General features: G+C 47.0%; 1 protein-coding gene across 3 annotated transcripts in view; it reads left to right on the top strand.

Moving 5' to 3' along the window:
* Positions 1-22,764, top strand: part of JADE1 (jade family PHD finger 1) — a 353,837-nt gene that overhangs the window by 221,584 nt on the left and 109,489 nt on the right. For all 3 annotated transcript variants that reach the window (XM_082270299.1, XM_082270301.1, XM_082270300.1), the window contains exon 6: positions 18,725-18,936. In XM_082270299.1, coding sequence (XP_082126425.1) covers positions 18,725-18,936 — 212 coding nt within the window. The remainder of the gene's footprint in view (positions 1-18,724; positions 18,937-22,764) is intronic.

A 22,764-nucleotide genomic window follows, 5' to 3' on the forward strand; every position in this document is an offset into this window, starting at 1 on the left:
ATCAATTGGGGGCAAATTTTATAGAGTTTATCAAAATTGGGATCATCTCGGGGAGGGCACTGCGAACTATCATTGAAATGCAGGAAGCGCATTATATTTTCATAGCGGGACCTGGACATGACCGATGAATAAGGTGGCATATGGTGGGTGGGTGGGTTTGGTGGACCAATAGGAATGCAGCTCGTTTTTTTTTTTTTTTTTTGTAACCCTCATATTGATGGTAAGGCCCAAAAACACTTAACTCTTCTAATGTTAGGGGTCTCCATTCAAAAGGACGGGCATGATATGAGGTGGGGTTGTTCTCTATGAACTGTTTGGCAAAAATCTTTGTTTGGTCCACGATGCCTTGAAGGAACTCCATAGGAAAAAATAGATAATCAATGAGAACAACATTTTCGGTGTTGACCTGCAAACCTGGCTGTGCTGTGAAGGGGGGGATTGTAGCTGACCCAGAGCAAGAAGGCAGCCACAATGAGTTTGCCAAGGCATCCGGAGGCTGCATTTGGGCTCTGCTTCTTTGGGGCTGGTGTAAAATTCCAGTGCTTGTACTCCTGGGGTCCAGCGCCGTTGGCATTTGCCGATTGGCCATTGGCGCTGCCGGTATCTGCCTGGTTTTCAGTGCAGCGTCTTTTAGGCCGAACTTCTTCCTCCTCCAATTCAGTTCCCGATGTAAAGCCTTCAAAGGGCTCAAATTCTGAACCAGATTCAGAATTGGTTTCGGCATCGGAAAGTGAGAGCTCCCCGCTGCTCTCATCCGTCAGGGTAAATAATTGATAGGCCTCTTCGGCAGTGAAAACCTTTTTGGACTTGGACATGGTGGCTGTATGAAGGGTGACAGGTACTCGGGTACTTTGCTGGGTAGGTGACAGGTACTCTGGTACTGATGAGCAGGTGGCAGGTACTCGGGTACTCCGATAGGCAGGTGACATGTACTCGGGAACTCTGATGGGCAGGTGATAGGTACTCGGGTACTGATTAGCAGGTGGAAGGTACTCGTGTACTCCGATAGGCAAGTGACAGGTACTCGGGTACTCTGATAGGCAGGTGACAGGCAGGTGATAGGTACTCGGGTACTGGTGATCAGGCGGCAGGTACTCTGATGAGCAGGTGGAAGGTACTCGGGTACTCTGATGGGTAGGTGACAGGTACTCGGGTACTCTGATGGGTAGGTGACAGGTACTCAGGTACTCTGATGAGGGAGATCCCCTCATCCCCGATCGCCGCGCTGCGCGCCCCCAGGGGTGCGCAGTAGCGGGCAGAGCGGGCCGCTGTCGTATGACGTCACCCCGGATCGGTAAAGCCTTCTTGCCGCCATTTTTCAATGAGGCGGTATGGAAGTGGTTAAAAGTGGAAGGTATTTGTACAACACAGACCGTCACTGGATCAGGATGTCACTCCAAACTGGGTGAAAGTGCCAGGATTACACTGGTCAGAGAGGCTACCAAGAGGCCTAAAGCAACTCTGAAGCAGTTGCAGGAATTTTTGACAGAGTGGTCATTCTGTACATGTGACAACAATTTTACAAATTCTCCACAAATGTGGCTTGTATGGGAGGGTTGCAAAAATAAAACCCCACTCCTTAAAGGCCACATGCAGTCATGACTAGGCTTTGCAAAAACGCACTTTGAAGATTCTGAGGTCCCATTGAAAAGTGTTATGGTCGAGGAGACTAAAATTGAATTATAATCCTCAACACCAAACGATATGTCTGGCGAAATCCAATAAAGTTCACCATCCAAATAACCATTTCTACCGTAAAGCATGATGGTGGTAATATCCTGTTGTGGGGGAGGTTCTCTGTTGCAGGGACTAGAGCACTAAAGTAAAAATGGAGGTGAAATGCTGTCAAATTCTTAAGGAAAATCTGCTGCCCTCTGCCAGAAAGTTGTCAATGGGAATGTTTACCTTCCAACATGACAATGACTCAAAGCACAATCCTAAAATGACCACACAGTGGTTGAAGGAGAAAAAGGTGAATGTCCTTGCATGGCCTAGTCAAAGCCCAGATTCAAACCCCATTGAAAATCTGTGGAATGATTTGAAGACTGTAGTCCATAAACGACCACCATTAAATTTAACTGAACTTGAGCAGTTCTGCAAAGAAGAGTGGGCAACTATTGCTAAGTCTAGATGTGTAAAGTTAGTAGAGACCTATCCCAACAGACTAAAGGCTGTGAAATACTGACACGTGTGATCTTTTTTTGATTTTTTTTTTTTCCCCCCTGACATGTTGGTGTTGTATCTTTCACTTGGATGTTAGAAGTTGCACTGGGTAAATACAGCTGTATGAAACAAAAACGGTGTCTGTCTTCGTTTCAGGCTGCAAAGCAACAAAATGTGATTATTTCAAAGGGGGTGATTCTTTTCTATACCCACTGTATATTTTTACTCTATTTGCCTTCAAACTTCTAGAGCACACTGTCTGCATCTGCTAGAGCTACTACCTCACTGATAACCTTCATCGACAAATTTGGCTTTCACCTTTAGCTCCACAAAACTGCCCTCATAAAACTACCTAATATCTACGAACTGCTAAATCTTTTCTGCTGCCATTGACAAAGTTGACCACCCACTCCTTAAAATATCTTTATTCCCTTGGCCTTCAAAGACTGCTGTTTCTTGGTTCTCTTCCTTTCTAGATAAGTGCTGCTTCAGTGTCGCCTACAACTCTACCTCCACTCCTCATTCTCTTTCTGTAGGGATACTGCAGGCTCTGTCCTCTGGCCCCTTCTGTTCTGTATCTATACCAGCTTGTTTTTAAACTTCGGGTGCTTTAGGTTTCTTCAGGGGGGCCTTGGAAAAAGGTCTAAAACTGCCTATAAATTGTATACAAGCCAGTGGGTAGATCAAGCCTGCCTTTTATTTACACAAAGCCACAGGTTGTCATTGTGCACCATTACAACCTTCCAGCTGCCAACGTCCTAATAACCAATGATGTAATGGGTAGATAAGGAGAATGTTTGGTGCCTTCAAAGCATTGTTTGCCCCTCTCCTGCCCCTATCAGTCAGCAGTGGGGTCCCAATAGCTGAGTGAGGGGGAAGAAAACCTTTGGAATAATAGTAAATACAGTACATCTGGAAAGTATTCACAGTGCTTAAATTTTTCCAAATTTTCTTATGTTACACACCTATTCTAAAATGGATTAAATTCATTTTCTTCTAAATTATATCAGACAATACCCCATAATGACAGCGTGAAAGAAGTTTATTTGAAATCTTTGCAAATTGATTAAAAAATAAAAACACAAATCCCATGTACATAAGTATTCACAGCCTTTGCACAATACGTTATTGAAGCACCTTTGGCACCAATTACAGCCTAAAGTTTTTTTTGAGTATGATGCTACAAGCTTGGCCCATTCTTCTTTGCAGGACCTCTCAAGCTCTATCAGGTTGGATGGGGAGCGTCGGTGCACAGCCATTTTCAGATCTCTCCGGAGATGTTCAATCAGGTTCAAGATTGGGCTGTGGCTGGGCCACTCAAGGACATTCAAAGAGTTGTCCCATAGCCACTCCTTTGTTATCTTGGCTGTGTGCTTAGGGTTGTTGTCCTGTGTGGAGATGAACCTTCATCCCAGTCTGAGGTCCAGAGCTGGTTTTCATCAAGAATTTCTCTGTACATTGCTGCATTCATCTTTCCCTCGATCCTGACTATTTTCCCTATTCCTGTCTCTGAAAAACATCCCCACAGCATGATACCATGCTTCACTTTAGGGATGGTATTGGCCAGGTTATGAGTGGTGCCTGGTTTTCTCCCAACATGAAGCTTGCCTTTCAGGCCAAAGAGTTTAATCTTTGTTTCATCGGACCAGAGAATTTTGTTTCCTATGGTCAGAGTCCTTCCAGTGCCTTTTGGCAAATTCTAGGCGGGCTGTCCTGTACCTTTTTACTAAGAGAGTGACCATCGGTTTCTTGGTCACCTCCCTTCCAATTGCTCAGTTTAGCCGGACAGCCCACTCGTGGAAGAGTCCTGGTGGTTCCAAACTTCTATTTACGGATGATGGAGGCCACTGTGCTCGTTGGGGCCTTCAATACAGCAGAAATTTTTCTGTACCCTTCCTCAGATCTGTGCCTCGATACAATTGTGTCTCGGATGTCTACAGACAGTTCCTTAGACTTCTTGGGTTGGTCTGTGCTCTGGTGTGTGCCTTTCCAAATCGTGTCCAATCAACTGAATCACAGGTGGATTCCAATCAAGTTGTAGAAACATCTCATGGATAACCAGTGGAAACAGAATGCACCTGAGCTAAAATTTGAGTATCATGGCAAAGGCTATGAATACTTATGTATATGTGATTTTTTAAAATAAATTTTGAAAAGATCTAAAACCAACTTCTTTCTCTTTGTCATTTTGGGGTATTGTTTGTAGAATTTCGAGGAAAATAATTCCATTTTGGAATAAGGCTGTAACAAAATGTGGAAAAGGTGAAGCGCTGTGAATTCTGGATGCACTGTACCTATGTGCAAAGGTGTATTTGCTTTGGAAGAATAGGCTACATGAAATGTTGGGTTTTCTATGTGTGGATGGTGCTGTTATGTAAAACTATTTGTTTAGTTTTTTACATTTTATAATGGGGTTTTTCGAGATTGTGCATGATTTTAAAGGGTGCCATGGGTGTAAGGAAAGAAAACTGCTAAATTCCCCCATCAACATTGACTGTTAATCCTTCCCGCTGTGCTATTGTGATCTGCCAACGGAGAACCTTTCCTGCCAGCAGAACACAATGATCAGTGATTGTATGCAAAAAAATCTGACAGGCTTTTTGTACTGAAGCCAGTAAAATAAACAAATAGTGCAATAAAGAGAAATGTTCATATACTGTGAGTTGCCAACAGTAAGGTAAAGCAGAATATTCATTGTGCTCTAAACCAAGTGTTCCAAGATTTTCCATTGATAATCAAAAGATATCAAGGCACCAAGTCTACCGGCTAATGTTCGTTCATAAATATAATGACTTCTAACTACTTCAAGAGCTTCTGAACCGTTGGGTGATAGATTACTCTTCCGATGTCCCTTTATATTGAGATGGATCGCTAGTAGATATGTATGTCACATAATGTTGAAACTGTGGTGGGAAGGAGACTATGCTTACATTTAGAACAGCTAATGCTGGTGTTGGGGATATAAGGACTGTATCGTTAGTAACACATTACAGAATGTACCCTTGTGGCTAACAGAAGCCAGTGTCTGAAAAAGACTTGAAAAACCTAACTCAAATAAATCACCAGGACCAGATGGCTTACTCCCGAAGAGTTCTCAAAGAACTGTCAGGTTATAGTCAGACCATTATTCCTAATTTTTATGGACAGCATACTGACAGGAATGAGGAATAGTACCAGCGGATTGGCGAAGGGCCAATGTGGTACCAATATTTAAAAAGCAGAGATATATTCCTGGAAACTACAGGCCAGTCGGTCTAACATCGATAGTATGTAAACTATAAGATGGGATGATGAGGATTAGAGGAAAACAGATTTTGTCTCCAAATACGGAAAGGTTTTTTTACCGTAAGAGCTGTGAAAATGCGGAATAGACTCCCTCCAGAGGTGGTTCTGGCTAACTCACTAGATTGCTTTAGAGCCGGTTCACACTTCTGCGTGTGCCGGGTTCGCATGTCATGTCGGAGCGCACTGCTCCGACATGACATGCGATCAGCTGTGCGGTGCGAGTTTAGCCATACAGTTTGTATGGCTAAATTCTCACCGCACCCGCAGCAAAGACGCACAGGAGGCATTTTTGCTGCCGCATCAGGATCGGATCGCACAGCGGTTCACACTTGTGCGATCCGATCCTGTGCGAACTGCACGATCGCACTGCGATATGCGATCAAACTGGGGGTGTCGTTAAGATTACATTGACACCCCCAGCGGATCGCATATGGCAGTGTGAACTGCCGGGGGTGCGTGTGCGATGCGGGTACAGGCTGCGAATTCGCAGCCTTTCCGCATCGCAATAGTGTGAACCGAGCCTTAAAAAAGGCCTGGATTCTTTCCTAGGTGTACATACTATAAATAGGTACTAATATTTATAGGTAAAGTTGATCCAGGGAATATCCGATTGCCCCTCTGGGGATCAGGAAGGATTTTTTTTTCCCCTGCTGTAGCAAGTTGGATCATGCTTTGCTGGGGGTTCTTGCCTTCCTCTGGATCAACTGTGGGTGTGGGATTGTATGGTTGGGATTTTTTTTACTGGTTTTTGTTTTTTATTGGTTGAACCAGATTGACTTGTCTTTTTTCACCTGACTTTTTTCAACCTGACTAACTAATATATAAGGGACTATAACCAAGAATTTGCTGATGAAACTATCATTAGTAGTAACCAGCATGGATTTATGAAGGGGCATTCTGTTAACATTCTACGAGGAAGCGAGTTGCAATCTAGATAGGGGAAGGCCTGTGGATGTGGTGTGTCTGGATTTTGTGAAAGCATTCGATACAGTCCCCCATAAACACTTAATTTTCAATCTGAGGTCTGTAGGAATGGACCATGGGGGGGTTGTTCTTGGATAGAAAACTGGTTACAGGGGCGTGTCCAATGCTGGTGATAAATGATGTGGTGTTGAATACTGTGTACTAAGACTGGTCTGGAATAAGTGAGGTCCCCCAAGGCTCTGTCCTGGGACCAATTCTGTTTAATTTATCCATAAATGATAGAGGTTCAGGGCTTAAAAAATTTGCTTGAAATCTAGGAGCCAGTTTTTTTTCTCTATCGTTCATCGACAGACGCAGCACTATATATTCAGAGACCATAGGATTATGCTCCTCCCACTAGGAATAGGCACTAGGCAGGGAAAAAGTTTAACCACACCTATGGAGCTGTCCCTGCAGGCATAACACCACACACTCTATCAGCAAGCAGTTTGTTTCTGCCTAGTTTAAGGAATAGGACCTAGCTCCCTGCTGGGACTTTTATTGGGAATGTTTTATTAGATGTGATTTTTTATTTTCACTAGTTGGTTTCTGAGGACCAAGATTCAGAGGAACTACAAGCAACATCTGGCTGTGGTTTCGCACTTGATAGTCTAGATCCTTAAGGTCTCCCAGCCTGGCCAACAAGCGTGAGCAGGTTATAGTCCAGAACTAGGCCTCGCCACGACAGTCCCCTGACAGATTGGGACGAGCCTGCGAGTGGACAAGTCTCGCTGGGACGCAAATGACCTTGAATGCCCTGAGTCACTTTCCCCCTGGCTGACAGCACCTCCATCCCGGTTGGGAGGTGGTCTGTTTCGGAGTGGTGCCCACTTGGTATGGCAAGTAGGTTGTTGATCCCCCCCCCCCCCCGAAACGCCTCGGACAGTTGCAGGGTGGATGTGGGCCCCCTCCCTGCAATAGTCAGGCCCAAGGGCTCCTTTGGTTCTCCTGGCCTCTCGGAGGACCGGGCCTGTATTCCCCTACCCCTAGTAGGTTTTTACCTGGGGGGGGGTAATATTGCGGCCGCTGTGATGCTTAATTTGTGGGGGTGGCTTGTCCTGATGGGGTCCATGTTTAGGGACCTTCCGATGCCTACTGTTCTAGGACCCCTATTGGGGGTCCTAGAGTCTGCATGGTGTGCAGTGGAGGCCACCATTTTGTTGTGGATCATGATGTTTTCTGTTCCCATTAAAATACATGGGCAGCCATTTTCTTTATTCCCCTATCTGAATGCATTGAGCGGCCATTTTCCTTAGGTCCACTAGTTGGGCAGGCATGCAGCATAGCTTTTTAATTATAGAAGCAGAGTTTTGTTCTTCCTTTTCCTGTGCAATCAGTGTCACTTTCGTTTTGCATAGCACATGCTGACAGTCTGCTGACTGGTCTGGTAACATTTTGCTGTGATTTTCCTGTGGTTTTTCCTCCTCCACTCTGCTATTCGTAACATTAGTCAGGGATTGAGAGTCCGCAGTAACAGCTGTGGGATCGTGTTTTTGGTGGTCTTAAAGGGACACTGCCCAATTTTTAAACCGGTGTAACATGGAGTCCCAGAATAAAATTTCACTTGCAGACCCCCTGAAGCCACTGCACAACCTTCTGGGCCACAGTCCGAGCCTGATAATCTTGCCATTTTTTGCAAAATCTGATGTCTAAGGTACATTTTGTCATTTCCATTGTTGCCAGGGTCCTCACCCTTAGGGGTTGGTATCTTCAAATTCTGACGATGTAGAGGACCTGTCTTCCGCCGCGCAGGAACGCGTATTGGTGGAAGCCCTGATAGTTCCTATGCGGGAAACTTTAAAATTGGCTAATGATTCCACAGCGCGGGGTACGCAGGTGTCTTTTGGGTCCCGCAAATCCCAATAATCGGGCAAGGTGTTCCCTTGTCCAGAATTATTTCATAATATTGTGGATGAGCAATGGCGGCGCATTAAGCATGTGCTGGTAGTGCCTAAGCGCTTCGTACGCCGTTACCCATTGCGGAGGCAGTGTCCACTAGGTGGACTGTACCGCTGAAGATGGATCACCCGGTGTCCAGGTTAAACAAATCGACTCTGGCACCAGTGGAAGAGTCACCAACCTTTGCGGACCTTGTGGATAGACGGGTGGAGTCTTTGTCCCGCCATCTCCACGTAATAATGGGTTCCATCCACACGGTAGTGGCGTCACTGAACCATGTAGACTTCTTAGCCTCCATAGATATCAAGGACGCAGATAATAGGACATTACTATTTACGCTGGTCACCAGCGGTTTCTTCGCTTTGCAGTGGCAGAAGAGCATTATCAATTTGTGGCATTACCCTTTGATCTCGCCTCCGCTCTCATGGTGTTTACCAAGGTGCTAGCACCAGTGTTGGCATTGCTGCGCCAACGGGGAATTGCGGTACTGGGGTACCTAGACAATCTCCTGTTGAGAGCAGACTCCCATTCAGCCTTGATGGGCGACCTGACAATCACTGTCCCAACCCTGCAGGAGTTCGGTTGGAATATTAATTTCAAGAAATACTCCCTGATACCTTCCTTACTGGATTATCTGGGGCTGACTCTGGATTCAGCTTTAGCGAGGGTCTTTCTTCCCCAAGACAAGCTGCAAAAATTGCAGGGGGCGATTCGGTTGCTGTTGGCAAACAGTCTGTCTTCACTGTGCACTTGCATGCGGGCCCTGGGTCTGATGGTATCAACCTTCAAGGCGGTTCCGTTTGCTCAGTTCCATACCAAACCTTTGCAAAGGGAGATTCTTGTCAATTGTAACAAGGATCTAAAGTCATTGGACTCTTTGATCCGGTTGAGCCACAACACAAAGTCTGCTCTGTAGTGGTGGATTCAGTCTCCAGCATTATGCCAGGGCAAGTCTTTCCTTTCCGCTGTTTTGGACGGTGGTAACCATGGACACTAGCCTGTTAGGCTGGGGCGGGGTGCCCGGGAAGCTCTGTGCCCAGGGTACCTGGACGGTGGAAGAGTCAAAACTACCGATAAACGTTTTAGAGCTCAGAGCAATAAAGCTTTGTCTGAGCCACTGGACGACTCCACTGCAAGATTGTCTACTTCAAATTTAATCGGACAACGCCACGGCTGTGGCTTACATCAATCCCCAGGGGGGGCACCAAGCGTGTCTTGTCGGCCAAGGAAGTGGCCGAGATTCTGGCATGGGCAGAAAATTTTTTTCTATCCCTCTCTGCTGTACACATTCCAGGTGTGGAGAAATGGCAAGCGGAGTCGTCAGGTGTTGGATCAAGGGGAGTGGTCCCTACACCCGGAGGGGTTTCATCTTTTGTGTGTTGGGTGGGGGACTCCCGAGGTCGATCTGTTTTGCTTCTTGCCTCAACAAGAAGGTTCAGAGGTTCGTAGCCAGGTCTCGGGATCCTCTGGCCGACGACACAGACGCACTGGTGGCTCCTTGGGGTCGTTATCGGGTGATTTATACCTTCCCTCCACAGAAACTCCTGCCGAGACTTCAACGCAGGATAGAGGTGGAAGGGATTCCGGTCATTCTGGTGGCTCCAGACTAGCCTCGCCGGTCTTGGTACGCAGACTTGGTAAAGTTGGTCGCCGATACTCCTTGGAGACTTCCTCTCAGGGAAGATCTGCTGTCTCAAGGCCCGATCTTTCATCCTACTTTACAGTCGCTGGCTTTAATGGCATGGCTGTTGAAAGCCAGGTGTTGAGAGAGAGAGGTCTTTCTGACTCTGTGATTCCTACGCTATTGAAGGGAAGGAAGTCGACTTCCAGGAAGATTTATCATTGTACGTGGAAAACGTACATTTCATGGTTTGAATCGCTGAAGGCGCACCCTCGCTTGTTTTCGATTTCTAGGGTTTTGGCATTTCTCCAGAAAGGAGTTGAACAGCGGTTGGCTTTGGGCACTATCAAAGGCCAAGTGTTGGCTTTGGCTTTATATTTCCAACGCCCATTAGCTACGCATGCCTTGATTCGTACCTTCATACAGGGAGGGCGCCATATGGCTCCCCCGAGACAGTCCCCGCTGCTGCCATGGGACCTCAATTTGGTATTGTCTATTCTTCAAAAGCCTCCTTTTGAGAACATTTGAGAGATTTCTCTGCTGTCACCTTTTTGGGAGCTATCACTTCTGCCCACAGAGTATCTGAATTGGCGGCGTTTTCATGCCGCTCACCTCATCTGGTGGTACACAGAGAGAAAGTGGTACTTCGACTTAATCAGTCGTTTCTTCCTAAGGTGGTGATTTTCATCTGAATGAAGATGTGCTGCCTTCACTCTGTCCTAAGCCCAAGCATTCCAAGGAATTTGCCTTGCATTCTTTGGTTGTGGTTCAGGCAATAAGGCTTTACCTGGAGGCCACTGAGTCTTCTAGAAAGTCAGACGCTCTTTGTCCTTACCGAAGGACCTCGTAAGGAATTGGCTGTGTCTGCTTGACCATACCCAGATGGATCAGGCAGGCGGTAGTTCAGGCTTATTCACTGAAGGGTCAGGTTCCTCCTTTCCCAGTGAAGGCGCATTCTACTAGAGCGCCGAGTGCTTCTTGAGCTTTTCGCCATCAGGCGTCAGTGCTGCAAGTTTGCAAGACGGCAACTTGGTCGTCTGTGCAGACGTTCACAAAATTTCACTAAGTAGATGTGTGGGCATCTTTGGATGCTTCTTTGGCCGCAAAGGTTTTGCAGACTGCTGTTTAAAGAGCATCCTTTTTTGTTTCTCTTTTGATGGTGTATGTTTTTTCTTTGTGAGCTCCGGTTGTTCCTGGTTGAGCTCCATGTTACTTGGTTGGCTAAGTTTAGTCTTTGGGGAGTTAAGTTCTTTTTTGTGTTGTCTTCCCACCCACCATGAATATACGGCTAGGACATCCCTATGGTCTGTGAATAGATGCAGCTGCGTCTGTCGATGAATGATAGAGAGAACTGGACTTTTGTAAGAACTTACCGTAAAATCTTTTTCTCTGAAGTTCATCGACAGACGCAGCACCCACCCCTCTACTTCTGAGTGAATGGGGTTTTTTCTTTTCTAAACACTGCATGCAAATAAACTGCTTGCTGATAGCAGAGTGTGTGAGTTTATGCCTGGAGGGACAGCCCCATAAGTGTGGTTAAACTTTTTTCCTGCCTAGTGCCTATTCCTAGTGGGAGGAGCAATAACCCTATGGTCTCTGAATAGATGGAGCTGTGTCTGTCGAACTTCAGAGTAAAGTATTGTACAGTGAGTTCTTGCAAAAATCCAGTTTTTCACGCATTCCGAATGGCCGGCTTCTGTTGGGCCGACTACTATACACACACGGGCCCGAATGGAACTGGCTGATGTTGCCTGGCATTCGACCCATGTGTACTTGGCTTGATGGTGTGATGGGCAGTGGCTCACTAGGGAAGGACAGTGCAGCAAGTTGGAGGCGATAGGAGATCCAGTAACTCATGCCACCTTAGGCCCCTTTCACACGTGCACCTCAGCTAAGCGGAATCTGCTTGCTCAGTGGGGATGTCTCTGCTATTCCCTGCTGAGCAGGTTGATGACAAGTCTTGTCCGCTCCGCTATGCAGAGCAAACATGGACACAGTCCCGCTTTTCTCTATGGGGCGTTGGATGGAAATCTACTGCCTGTCCATTTCAATCTGATGCCATCTTACTCGATCCGTCGAACTAATGGAAAGTAGGACCACCATCCGTCTGTTTATGGCCAACAGGATCGGATGGCAAACATGGACACAGTCCCGCTTTCCTCTATGGGGCAGTTGGATGGAAATCTACTGCCTGTCCATTTCAATCTGATGCCATCTTATTCGGTCCGTCGAACGAATGGAAACTAGGACCACCATCCGTCTGTTAATGGTCAACAGGATCGGATGGCGGCGGTTGTCAGCGGACATCTACCACTCCATAGAGGAGATTGGAGGGTCTGATCAGGTTCACCTGAAAAACTTACTGGCAGACTTGATTAGACAGCCTGTGTGAAAGGGGCCTTCGGCTGTGACAGGGAGAGAATAAAAAATAAAAAAGTCTTAATGGAAAAAAAACTAAAAAAAAAACTGTTCCTATCATTGTGGGGGTTGTAAATAGACCTGAAACTGTTCCAACCAGCTGCCCCACACTCCCTGTTCACTCACCGGTAAGGACAGGGTGCCAGATCAAGCCCTCAGCATCTTCAACCTCTTCTCAGAGGCAGTGAGAACAGGCAGGGGAAACCCTCAGCGCCGCCAGTGACTGCTTGTTGCAGCCCCGGCCACCACAAGAGGGTGCCAGTTCCCCAATGTAAGTGTCTCCCTACAGCAGGCTGCAAAGCCGCAGCATCTTAGTCGGCACACCCGAAATTGGGTTTGACACCCCTGGTCTATAGGGAGGGCATGAAAATTGTTATGTAACTTGTGAGGTGAATGTGTGTGACTTCAGACCAAGGAATCTCTGGAGCATGTGTGCTAGGGGGGGGGAATGACCACTGTGTGTATACTGGAGATGGAATATCGCTGAGGAAAAGACCAATCAGTGTGCTCGATGTGGGATGTCACTGGAGAAGGACCAGGTAAAAAGGTAAAGTGCAAGTAGAATAATATAAGATGGATTCCATTTTTTTTTTTTTAAATGCTGTTGTCATATTTATGCATAATTTTCCACGAGGCGGAAGAAAAAACATCTGCAGCTAAAAGCTATCCTACAATTTGTGGTTTCCGTCCCGGTTCACACTATAGTGATGACAGACATCGCACGTGATTCAGAGCGCACTGCTCTGAAAATCGCATGTGATGCCTGTGCAATGCGAATTCAGCCATACAGATTGTATAGCTGAATTTGCATCGGATTCGGACAGAACATGCACAGGACCCTTTTTGGGTCCGCAGCAGAATCTGATCGCATGGTGGTTCACACCAATGCGATCCGATTCATGTCCGAACTGTCAGTTCGCACTGCGATATGCGAACTGATCTGGGGGTGTGTGAACTGCCTGCGATTTGAATGCGATGCGGAAACCCACAGTGGATTTGCAGGGTTCCCGCATTGCATATGTGAACCGGCACTCAGTCCTGCTAAAAGTAAACGTACACAAAGCAATATCTAAAGTAAATAACATGAACGTAAATATCTAAAGTAAATAACATGAACGCAGCAATCACTAATGAATAGCTGCACTGTAATTGTGTTTCTTTGCAGTTTTATGAATTTATTGACGGAGTTATTAATGTTAACTACGAAATATATTCTCACTTAGAAATTACAGTAAATCATTACCTCCATTGTTCTACTGTATGCCTTCTTGTTTTCATGTTTTACTACATAAATAATGAATTTAAAAAATAAAAAAAAAAGAAATTAATTGAAATGCTTTTAAAGTGCCTCAAAATGGTTTTGCAGAAGTTTTTAAGTCGTGTCTTTTTAAAAAGCGCACAACAAATGCCTCAAAAGCTCCTGAAAAGCACTGCAAAAGCGCTCAGTGTTTTATGGGCAGTTTAGAAGTGTGAAAGGGCTCTTAAAAAAATTAGCATTTGCTTACTTTTACGGTGACAGTGGGTGTAACCAGTCTGGAAGTAAATAACTTGCAACAGGTAGCAATACAAAGTAGGGATTGACCGATTATCAGCAAGGTCGATATGCACTTTCCCTGATATATCGGAATCTGCCCCGGAAGTTGCCGATATTGTGCGTGGCGCACACATGACGTCATTGCTCTACCATCTAAGACCGCCTCCCACGTCTCGGACAGCCTCGGGCAGTGTGTGCAGCTGCAGTCTGGCCACGGTGGCAGACAGCCACCCACAGGCCTGGGCCTCCGCCACCCACCATAGGGTGCCAGCCAGCCACCCACCACAGGGAGCAAGCCATCGACCCAGAACAGGGTGCCAGACCAGCAGCCAGCCACCCACCCGACAACAGGGTTCCAGCAAGCCAACCACGTACAGGGTGACACCAAGCCAGCCACCCACAACAGGCCAGGGTGAGTGACACCAAGTTAGCCACCCACAACAGGATGACACCAGGCCAGCCACCCACAATAGGGTGACACCAAGCCAGCCACTCACAATAGGGTGACACCAAGCCAGCCGCCCACCACAGTGTTCCAGCAAGCCAGCCGCCCACCACAGTGTTCCAGCAAGCCAGCCGCCCACCACAGTGTTCCAGCAAGCCAGCCGCCCACCACAGTGTTCCAGCAAGCCAGCCGCCCACCACAGTGTTCCAGCAAGCCAGCCGCCCACCACTGTGTTCCAGCAAGCCAGCCGCCCACCACTGTGTTCCAGCAAGCCACCCACACTGCCAAGCAACAGCCATCGACTCACAACAGGGTGCCAGCAAGTCACCCCCAGCAGGACAGGGTACCAGCAGCCAGCCATCCATTTTTTTAACCTTATTGTCTCTTTCAAATTGCAATGGAGATGGATGAAGACAGAAAAAGTAAAAGTGTGGTCTGGGACTATTGCTCATCTCAACCATCTCCAGGAAAAGCAGCAGTGTGCAACATATGCACAAACAATATAAACATGGGATCAGTAACTTCAAAAACAAAAATATGTCAAATCTTTGGGCCCATCTAAGAGTTCATCATATTGAATTATATCATGCAGCACAGAAAAAACAAAATGAATATCAATGTGATTTGTAAATACCTCCTCCACTATCCCGGGCAACAATTACAGATATGTTTCAGAAAAAAACAGGTGTCACTGTCTAGATTCAGATGGAAGATCCCAACTGCTGGACAGAGTAATCACAGAGATGATGGTCACTGATAACCAGCCATTTACAATGGTGTCTGACTCAGGATTTAAGCGATTGATGTCCATACTTGAGCCAAGGTACACACTGAAGAGTGAGAAGTATTATCGAACCGAAATGCTTGGAAAGATTCACCAAAAGGTCGTTGAGAAAGTAAAGGCTATGCTGCAGCCAGAGAATGCTGGCAACTCACTCTCATTTACGACTGACTGCTGGTCAGGAGAAGACAAACAGTCACTAATGAATCTTGCATGCCACTTCATTGCCAGCGGATGAACAAATAGGCAATTGGTCTAAAAAAAAAAGTGATGCAAGGATTCCATACTGGGGAGTACAGTAGAGGAATGTTTCTAGGCATGCTTGAAGAAAGGGGAATCGCCAAAGACCGAGTGATGCTTGTGCTCCTTCGAGACAGCGGAGCAAACATGTGGAAAGGAATGAGGCTTGCTGATATGTGAGTCCTCAGTGTCATGACACACAACACCCTCCAACTTTCAAATGATGGTCTTTTAAGCCAGAGAGCTTAGATTGATATGTTTTGAGAAGCATGAAGAGATTAAAAATGTTGTGCTGGCAAGTCTTTTGGATCCTCGATACAAGAATCATGCTTTCTCTTCTGATGATGTATTGGCCAAGGCAGAACAATGGCTGACAGAAGATATTTCACAGGAAGTGCAGGAGGTTCCTGCCGAAAAGACAAGTCCAGAACAGCATTTTTATAATCTGAAAGAGCAGCATGCTGCAAAAACATAAAAATGTCAATAAGGACAACAATGAACAGAGGAGAATCTTCTTCATTGTGGTCAAATTGATCATCACATTTTCAGTGTTTTATTGGGGCCTCATGCAGATGAGTCTTCTGAATCTGCAAGAATGAGCCTGGATGATGAACTAAATTTCTATTTGAAAGAACCAGTAATTGACAGAAGAAGTGGTGATCCTCTTCAGTGGTGGAAAGAAAATGAGGCACTCTACAAAAGACTTGCTTTCCCATCCTAGAAGATACCTCTCTCTCTCTGCTCCTCTGTCCTTTTCTCCTCCTGTACCAAGTAAGCATGTTAAAGCGGAGTTCCGGGCACAAAAACAGTTTTTCAATAAACATACCCCCGGGACAGTCAGGACCAGTACATTCCACAATGGCTAGCCTCTGATCTGTCCCAGTTCGCACTTACCTGCAAGAAGAAATACATATAAAATTTCTTCTACAGCGTTGCCATCTCTGTTGTGGGCAGCTGAAGCCGGTGCGATCCTCTTCTGCGTCCTCTTCCGTGTCTTCTTCTCCCAGAATGCGCCTGCACCGGCCCCTCTCGTCACTTCCGGTGTGGCGCCGCATTCCTCCACAGCTTCTGGGCATGCCCAGAAGCTGTTTAGCAGGGAATGCGGCGTCGGCCCGGAAGTGACGAGTGGGGCTGGTGCCGTCGCATTGATTCCTGGGAGCGATGACGTTCAGCTCCCAGGAATCATCGCAAAGAGGAAGTGACAGCGGAGCCGCGGCACAGAGGGAGGAAGTGGAGAATAGGTGAGTATTTTCTATCTACAATTACAAGGTGAGTAAAAAAAAAAAATATACCTAACTATCCAATTCCTTTTCAGGTGAAGAAGAGCCAACGGATGGGCACAAAATCGATTAGGCCGATTTTGTGCCCGGAACTCCGCTTTAATGTAGTGGCAGCATTATATGAAAAAAAACAGACGCCGTTTAACAGGTGAATATGAACATGCTGAAATGTTCTGCTTTCTGCAGTATAATATTGTTCTACTTACCTGGCAGTATTGAAAGGTGTAGTAGTACTAGTGTCCACTCGAATCCACTGTCTAGCTTTTTTTCTAGCAGTTTTGCACTGACTGCAGTAGTGATTAAAATCATTGAAGTGAGTGCACTACTGCAGTTGTAGTCCACTGACTCCAGTTCAATCCACTGTCTAGCTGTTGTCTAGCTTGTATCTAGCAGTTTTGCTGCCACTGACTGCACTGCTGCAGTAGTGATTTAAAATTATTGCAGTGAGTGAGTGCACTACTGCAGCAGTTTATGCATCATTCACAATCAGATGATGTGAAACTGATGTCTCTGCAAGTGCAGTTTTCCTATCAATTTTCATGCATTAAGGTGTGAAGAATGAGCCCTTTATGTTAAAGTTAATAAATAAACATTAACATGTTCAGTAACAGATTTGTGTCGAAATTTGTGTTTATTTTGCAAAATTTTAAACATAATATGTTACTAATATCGGCCGATACCGATATGCGATGGCCAAAATATCAGTAACAAAAAACGATATTGGTCGATCCCTACCATAGACACACATAGCGTGGCTCAACCCTGCCAATCACTCCCGCTGCCTCAGCAAAGCCTGTTACAGCTGGAAGAGGGTGGAGGGCCGCTGCAGACAGGCACAATCCTGGATCGAGTGAGGACTCGCGTAAGTATAAGGGAAAGGGGGGTAGTGGTGGTTTTCCTTAATGCAGGGAATGCATTAGGGTAGAAAATGTTTAGGCTTTAGAACCACTATATTAACACAAACTTGCTAATCCACAGAGTTGTATAAAGTACTCGAAACCCATACTTGAGTAAAAGTACAAGTGCTCGATCAAAAAGTGACTTGAGTAGAAGTGGAAGTGCTCTATCAAAAAGTGACTTGAGTAGAAGTACTAAAGTATTCAACATTCTTTGTACTTAAGTATTGCAAGTAGTTTTTTTTAAAATTTTGATACTCAAGTACTGAAAGTAAAAGTACAAGTACTGTGTTATGTAGTTATTAAAAAAAGAAGTCAAAATTTTGAACATCATATTGTTTTTTATTATTTCAAATGCAGCTTTTATTTATACATACAGAACCTTTTTTTTTTCGTATGCGCTGATAATACATGTTTTGAGCTTCATGAAACCTGCCATCTACTGTTCTGGCAGTGGTAATTTTTATAATAGTAACGAGTAACTATGCAGCACAAAAAGAAAATATCGGAGTAGAAGTAATGAAATTATCAAAAAATGTAGTGAAGTAAAAGTGGAAGTAGGAGAAAAAAATTCTACTCTAGGAAAGTACAGATACCGCCTTTCGGTACTTAAGTACAGGAGTGAAGTAGTTCTACTTAGTTACTATACATCTCTGCTAATCCATCCTTTATTTTGTAGAAAAATCACTTTGAAAAACACCCACTAGCTATCCACCTTGAGTAAATCCAGATGGTTTATGAAACAGTTACTTGTGGAATCCATCTGACCTTAGCTTGGGCATGCAGAAAGGAGGATGTGCTTAGCTGAAAAAAAAAAACCTCCACATGAAAGAAAAATGCCATGAAACCGTGTGGCATAAATAACATTAATTTGGCCTAGGCTAGAAACCAGGAAGCAACTGAAGGCATGGAAAAAAACATGTTTAAAACAAGTAAATATTACATGCCTTCCTATCTGTTTACTAATGATGGCAGCATAAGGATTAAAAATAATTAATATTTTATCTAGAGAGTTTACATCCACTTTAAGTTGAGCATTGTGCATGCTCTTCACAGCCTGGGTGTTCATTATATACATGTTAGCATGTGTCCGGCATATGTGGATTTTATTGGTGTTTTACTTTGACATTGTAATGGATAAATAATTTCCTGTGTTTACTACCTGTCCACTTTATGTAACTTTTTTTTATTGTTTGTAGGCATGCCACAATTGGATGAGTACATGATGGAGCGAGCAATGGAGGAATTTGAGCAGAAGTGCTATGATAACATGAACCATGCCATAGAAACCGAGGAAGGCCTTGGCATTGAGTATGATGAGGATGTTGTCTGTGATGTCTGTCAGTCTCCAGATGGTGAAGATGGCAATGAAATGGTCTTCTGTGACAAATGTAACATCTGCGTACATCAGGTTAGGAAAGAGCTTCTAAAAAGACTGCTTGTTTATTATGGCTACCTAGTATTTTATGGTTTGCAGCTAGACCAGGTTGTTTCCAAGTGCAGGGTTGAAGTTTGCGCTACAGGGGTCAGGCATGTGCAATGAAGTGTGTGAACCTCTGCACTCCCATATAAAGCTCACCTCTGGACCCGTTTTACATCTCATCTCTGCAACCCCCATCCAACCCTTTCCTCTCATTTGCTAAGCTCTGCAACAATCTTCTTCAGATCTGACCTCTGTAACCCCACAGCCCTCACCTTTGCAAACCTCCCACCCCTCCACCCCCCATTCCCCCTTCACCCCCCTTCACCTCCCCCCCACTGCCCTTTTCCCCCTCCCCCCCACTGCCCTTTTCCCCCTCCCCCCCACTGCCCTTTTCCCCCTCCCCCCTCACTGCCCTTTTCCCCCTTCCCCCCCACTGCCCTTTTTCCCCCTTTCCCCTCCCCCCCACTGCCCTTTCCCCCCCCCCCCTCACTGCCTTTTTCTCCCTTACTGCCCTTTTCCCCCTCCCCTCCCCCCCTCACTGCCCTTTTCCCCCTCCCCCCCTCACTGCCCTTTTCCCCCTCCCCCCCTCATTGCCCATTTCCCCCTCTCCTCCCCCCCCTCACTGCCCTTTTCCCCCTTCCCCTCCCCCTCACTGCCCTTTTCCCCCTTCCCCTCCCCCTCACTGCCCTTTTCCCCCTCCCCCCCTCACTGCCCTTTTCCCCCTCCCCCCCCTCACTGCTCTTTTCCCCCTCCCCCCCCCTCACTGCTCTTTTCCCCCTCCCTCCCCCCCCCCCTCACTGCCCTTTTCCCCCCCTCACTGCCCTTTTCCCCCCCTCACTGCCCTTTTCCCCCCCTCACTGCCCTTTTCCCCCTTCCTCACTGCCCTTTTCCCCCCCTCACTGCCCTTTTCCCCCCCTCACTGCCCTTTTCCCCCCCTCACTGCCCTTTTCCCCTTCCCCCCTTCCTCACTGCCCTTTTCCCCTTCCCCCCTTCCTCACTGCCCTTTTCCCCTTCCCCCCCCCCCCCCTCACTGCCCTTTTCCCCCTTCCCCCCCTCACTGCCCTTTTCCCCCTTCCCCCTCCCTGCCCTTTTCCCCCTTCCCCCTCCCTGCCCTTTTCCCCCTTCCCCCTCCCCCTCACTGCCCTTTTCCCCCTTCCCCCCCCCTCTCACTGCCCTTTTCCCCCTCCCCCCCCCTCACTGCCCTTTTCCCCCTTCCCCCCCCCTCACTGCCCTTTTCCCCCTTCCCCCCCCCCCCTCACTGCCCTTTTCCCCCTTCCCCCTCCCCCTCACTGCCCTTTTCCCCCTTCCCCCTCCCCCTCACTGCCCTTTTCCCCCTTCCCCCTCCCCCTCACTGCCCTTTTCCCCCTTCCCCCTCCCCCTCACTGCCCTTTTCCCCCTTCCCCCCTCCCCCTCACTGCCCTTTTCCCCCTTCCCCCCTCCCCCTCACTGCCCTTTTCCCCCTTCCCCCCCCCCCCTCACTGCCCTTTTCCCCCTTCCCCCCCCCCCCCCTCACTGCCCTTTTCCCCCTTCCCCCCCCCCCCCTCACTGCCCTTTTCCCCCTTCCCCCCCCCTCACTGCCCTTTTCCCCCTCACTGCCCTTTTCTGCTCATCTCTCAGCAGTCGCCGTGCCTTTTTTTTTTTGCAGCTCCACCTCCTCCCCAGTGGCCAGCAGTAGCGATCGACCGATATATCGAGGGCCGATATGCGCTCTCCCCAATATATCGTAATCTGCCTCGGTGGTTACCGACATTGTCGTGACGTCATTGCGTATGTTGCGCCTCCACACACTGGGACAGCTTCTGTCTTCTTAGGCCGCCTCCCTCAGCCTCGTCTGGAGTCGGGACAGTGAGTGTACACTACAGTCACAGTGCACAGGTTAACACAGCCGCCGCGGCCACATACTGGAGTCGGGAGTGGGACAGTGAGTGATTCTCATACAGTACAGTCACAGTGTACAGTGTGTTTAACACAGCCACCGCGGCCACATGGCACATACTGGAGTCTGGAGTCGGGACAGTGAGTGATTCTTATACAGTTCAGTCACAGTGCACAGTGGCGCGGCCACATGCAGCCACCCACAGCTACCTGGTGCCAGCCAACAAGACACCCACAGGCCTGTACCAGCCAGCCACAGGCCCTGCCTGTACAAGCTAGCAAGCTACAGGCCCTGGGCCTGTACCAGTCAGCCACCTACCAAAGGAAGCCAGCCCCCCACCGCAGGGTGCCAGCCGCCAGCCATTGACCCACAACAGGGTGCCAGGCCAGCATCCAGCCACCCACCCCACAACAGGGTGCCAGCGGACAGTTAGCCACCCCAAAACAGGGTTCCAGACAGCCAGCCACCCACAACAGGTTGACACCAAGCCAGCCACACTGCCAGGCATCAGCCACCGACCCACAACAGGGTGCCAGCAAGCCACCCACACTGCCAGGCGTCAGCCACCGACCCACAACAGGGTGCCAGCCAGCCACCCATACTGCCAGGCATTAGCCACCTACCCACAACAGAGTGACAGCAGCCAGCCACCCCACAACAGGGTGCCAGCAAGCCATCCACAGCAGGGAAGGGTGCTAGCAGCCAGCCAGCCATTTTTTTTAACCTTATTGTCTCTTTCAAATTGCAATGGAGATGGATGAAGACAGAAAAAGTAAGTGTGGTCTGGGACTATTTCTTGTCTCAACCATCTCCAGGAAAAGCAGCAATGTGCAACACATGCACAAACAATATAAACATGGGATCAGTAACTGACAAAAATACGTCAAATCTTTGGGCCCATCTAAGAGTTCATTATATTAAATAATATCATGCAAAATGAATATCAATGCGATTTTTAAATTCCTCCTCCATTATTCCAGGGCTAGGCAACAATAACAGATATGTTTCAGAAGACAAAAACAGGTGTTACTGTCTAGATTCAGATGGAAGATCCCAACTGCTGGACAGAGTAATCACAGAGATGATGGTCACTGATAACCAGCCATTTACAATGGTGTCTGACTCAGGATTTAAGCGGTTGATGTCCATACTTGAGCCAAGGTACACACTGAAGAGTGAGAAGTATTATCGAACCGAAATGCTGGGAAAGATTCACCAAAAGGTCGTTGAGAAAGTAAAGGCTATGCTGCAACCAGAGAATGCTGGCAACTCACTCTCATTCACGGCTGACTGCTGGTCAGTAGGACGACAAACGGTCACTAATGCCACTTCATAGACAGCAGATGGACAAAAAAGGCAATTGGTCTTGAATACAAAAGTGATGCAAGGATCCCACACTGGGGAGTACAGTAGAGAAATGTTTCTAGGCATGCTTGAAGAATGGGAAATCACCAAAGACTCATCCGAGTGATGCTTGTGCTCCTTCGAGACAGCGGAGCAAACATGCGGCAAGGAATGAGGCTTGCTGATATCAGACCTCAGAGTCATGGCACACAACACCCTCCAACTTTCAAATGATGGTCTGTCAAGCCAGAGAGCTTTGATTGATATAGGTTTTGAGAAGCATGAAGATATTAAAAATGTAGTGCTGGCAAGTCTTTTGAATCCTCGATACTAGAACCATGCTGTCTCTTCTGATGATGTATTGGCCAAGGCAGAACAATGGCTGACAGAAGATATTTCACAGGAAGTGCAGGAGGTTCCTGCCGAAAAGACAAGTCCAGAACAGCATTTTTATAATCTGAAAGGGCAGCATGCTGCAAAAACAGAAAAATGTCCAAAAAGACAATGAACAGAAGAGAATCTTCTTCATTGTGGTCGAATTGATCATGACATTTTCAGTGGCCTCATGCGGAGGATTCTTCTGAATCTGAAAGAAT

Source organism: Pelophylax lessonae (genome assembly GCF_965119305.1).
Source record: "Pelophylax lessonae genome assembly, chromosome: 1".
Lineage (NCBI taxonomy): Eukaryota > Metazoa > Chordata > Amphibia > Anura > Ranidae > Pelophylax > Pelophylax lessonae.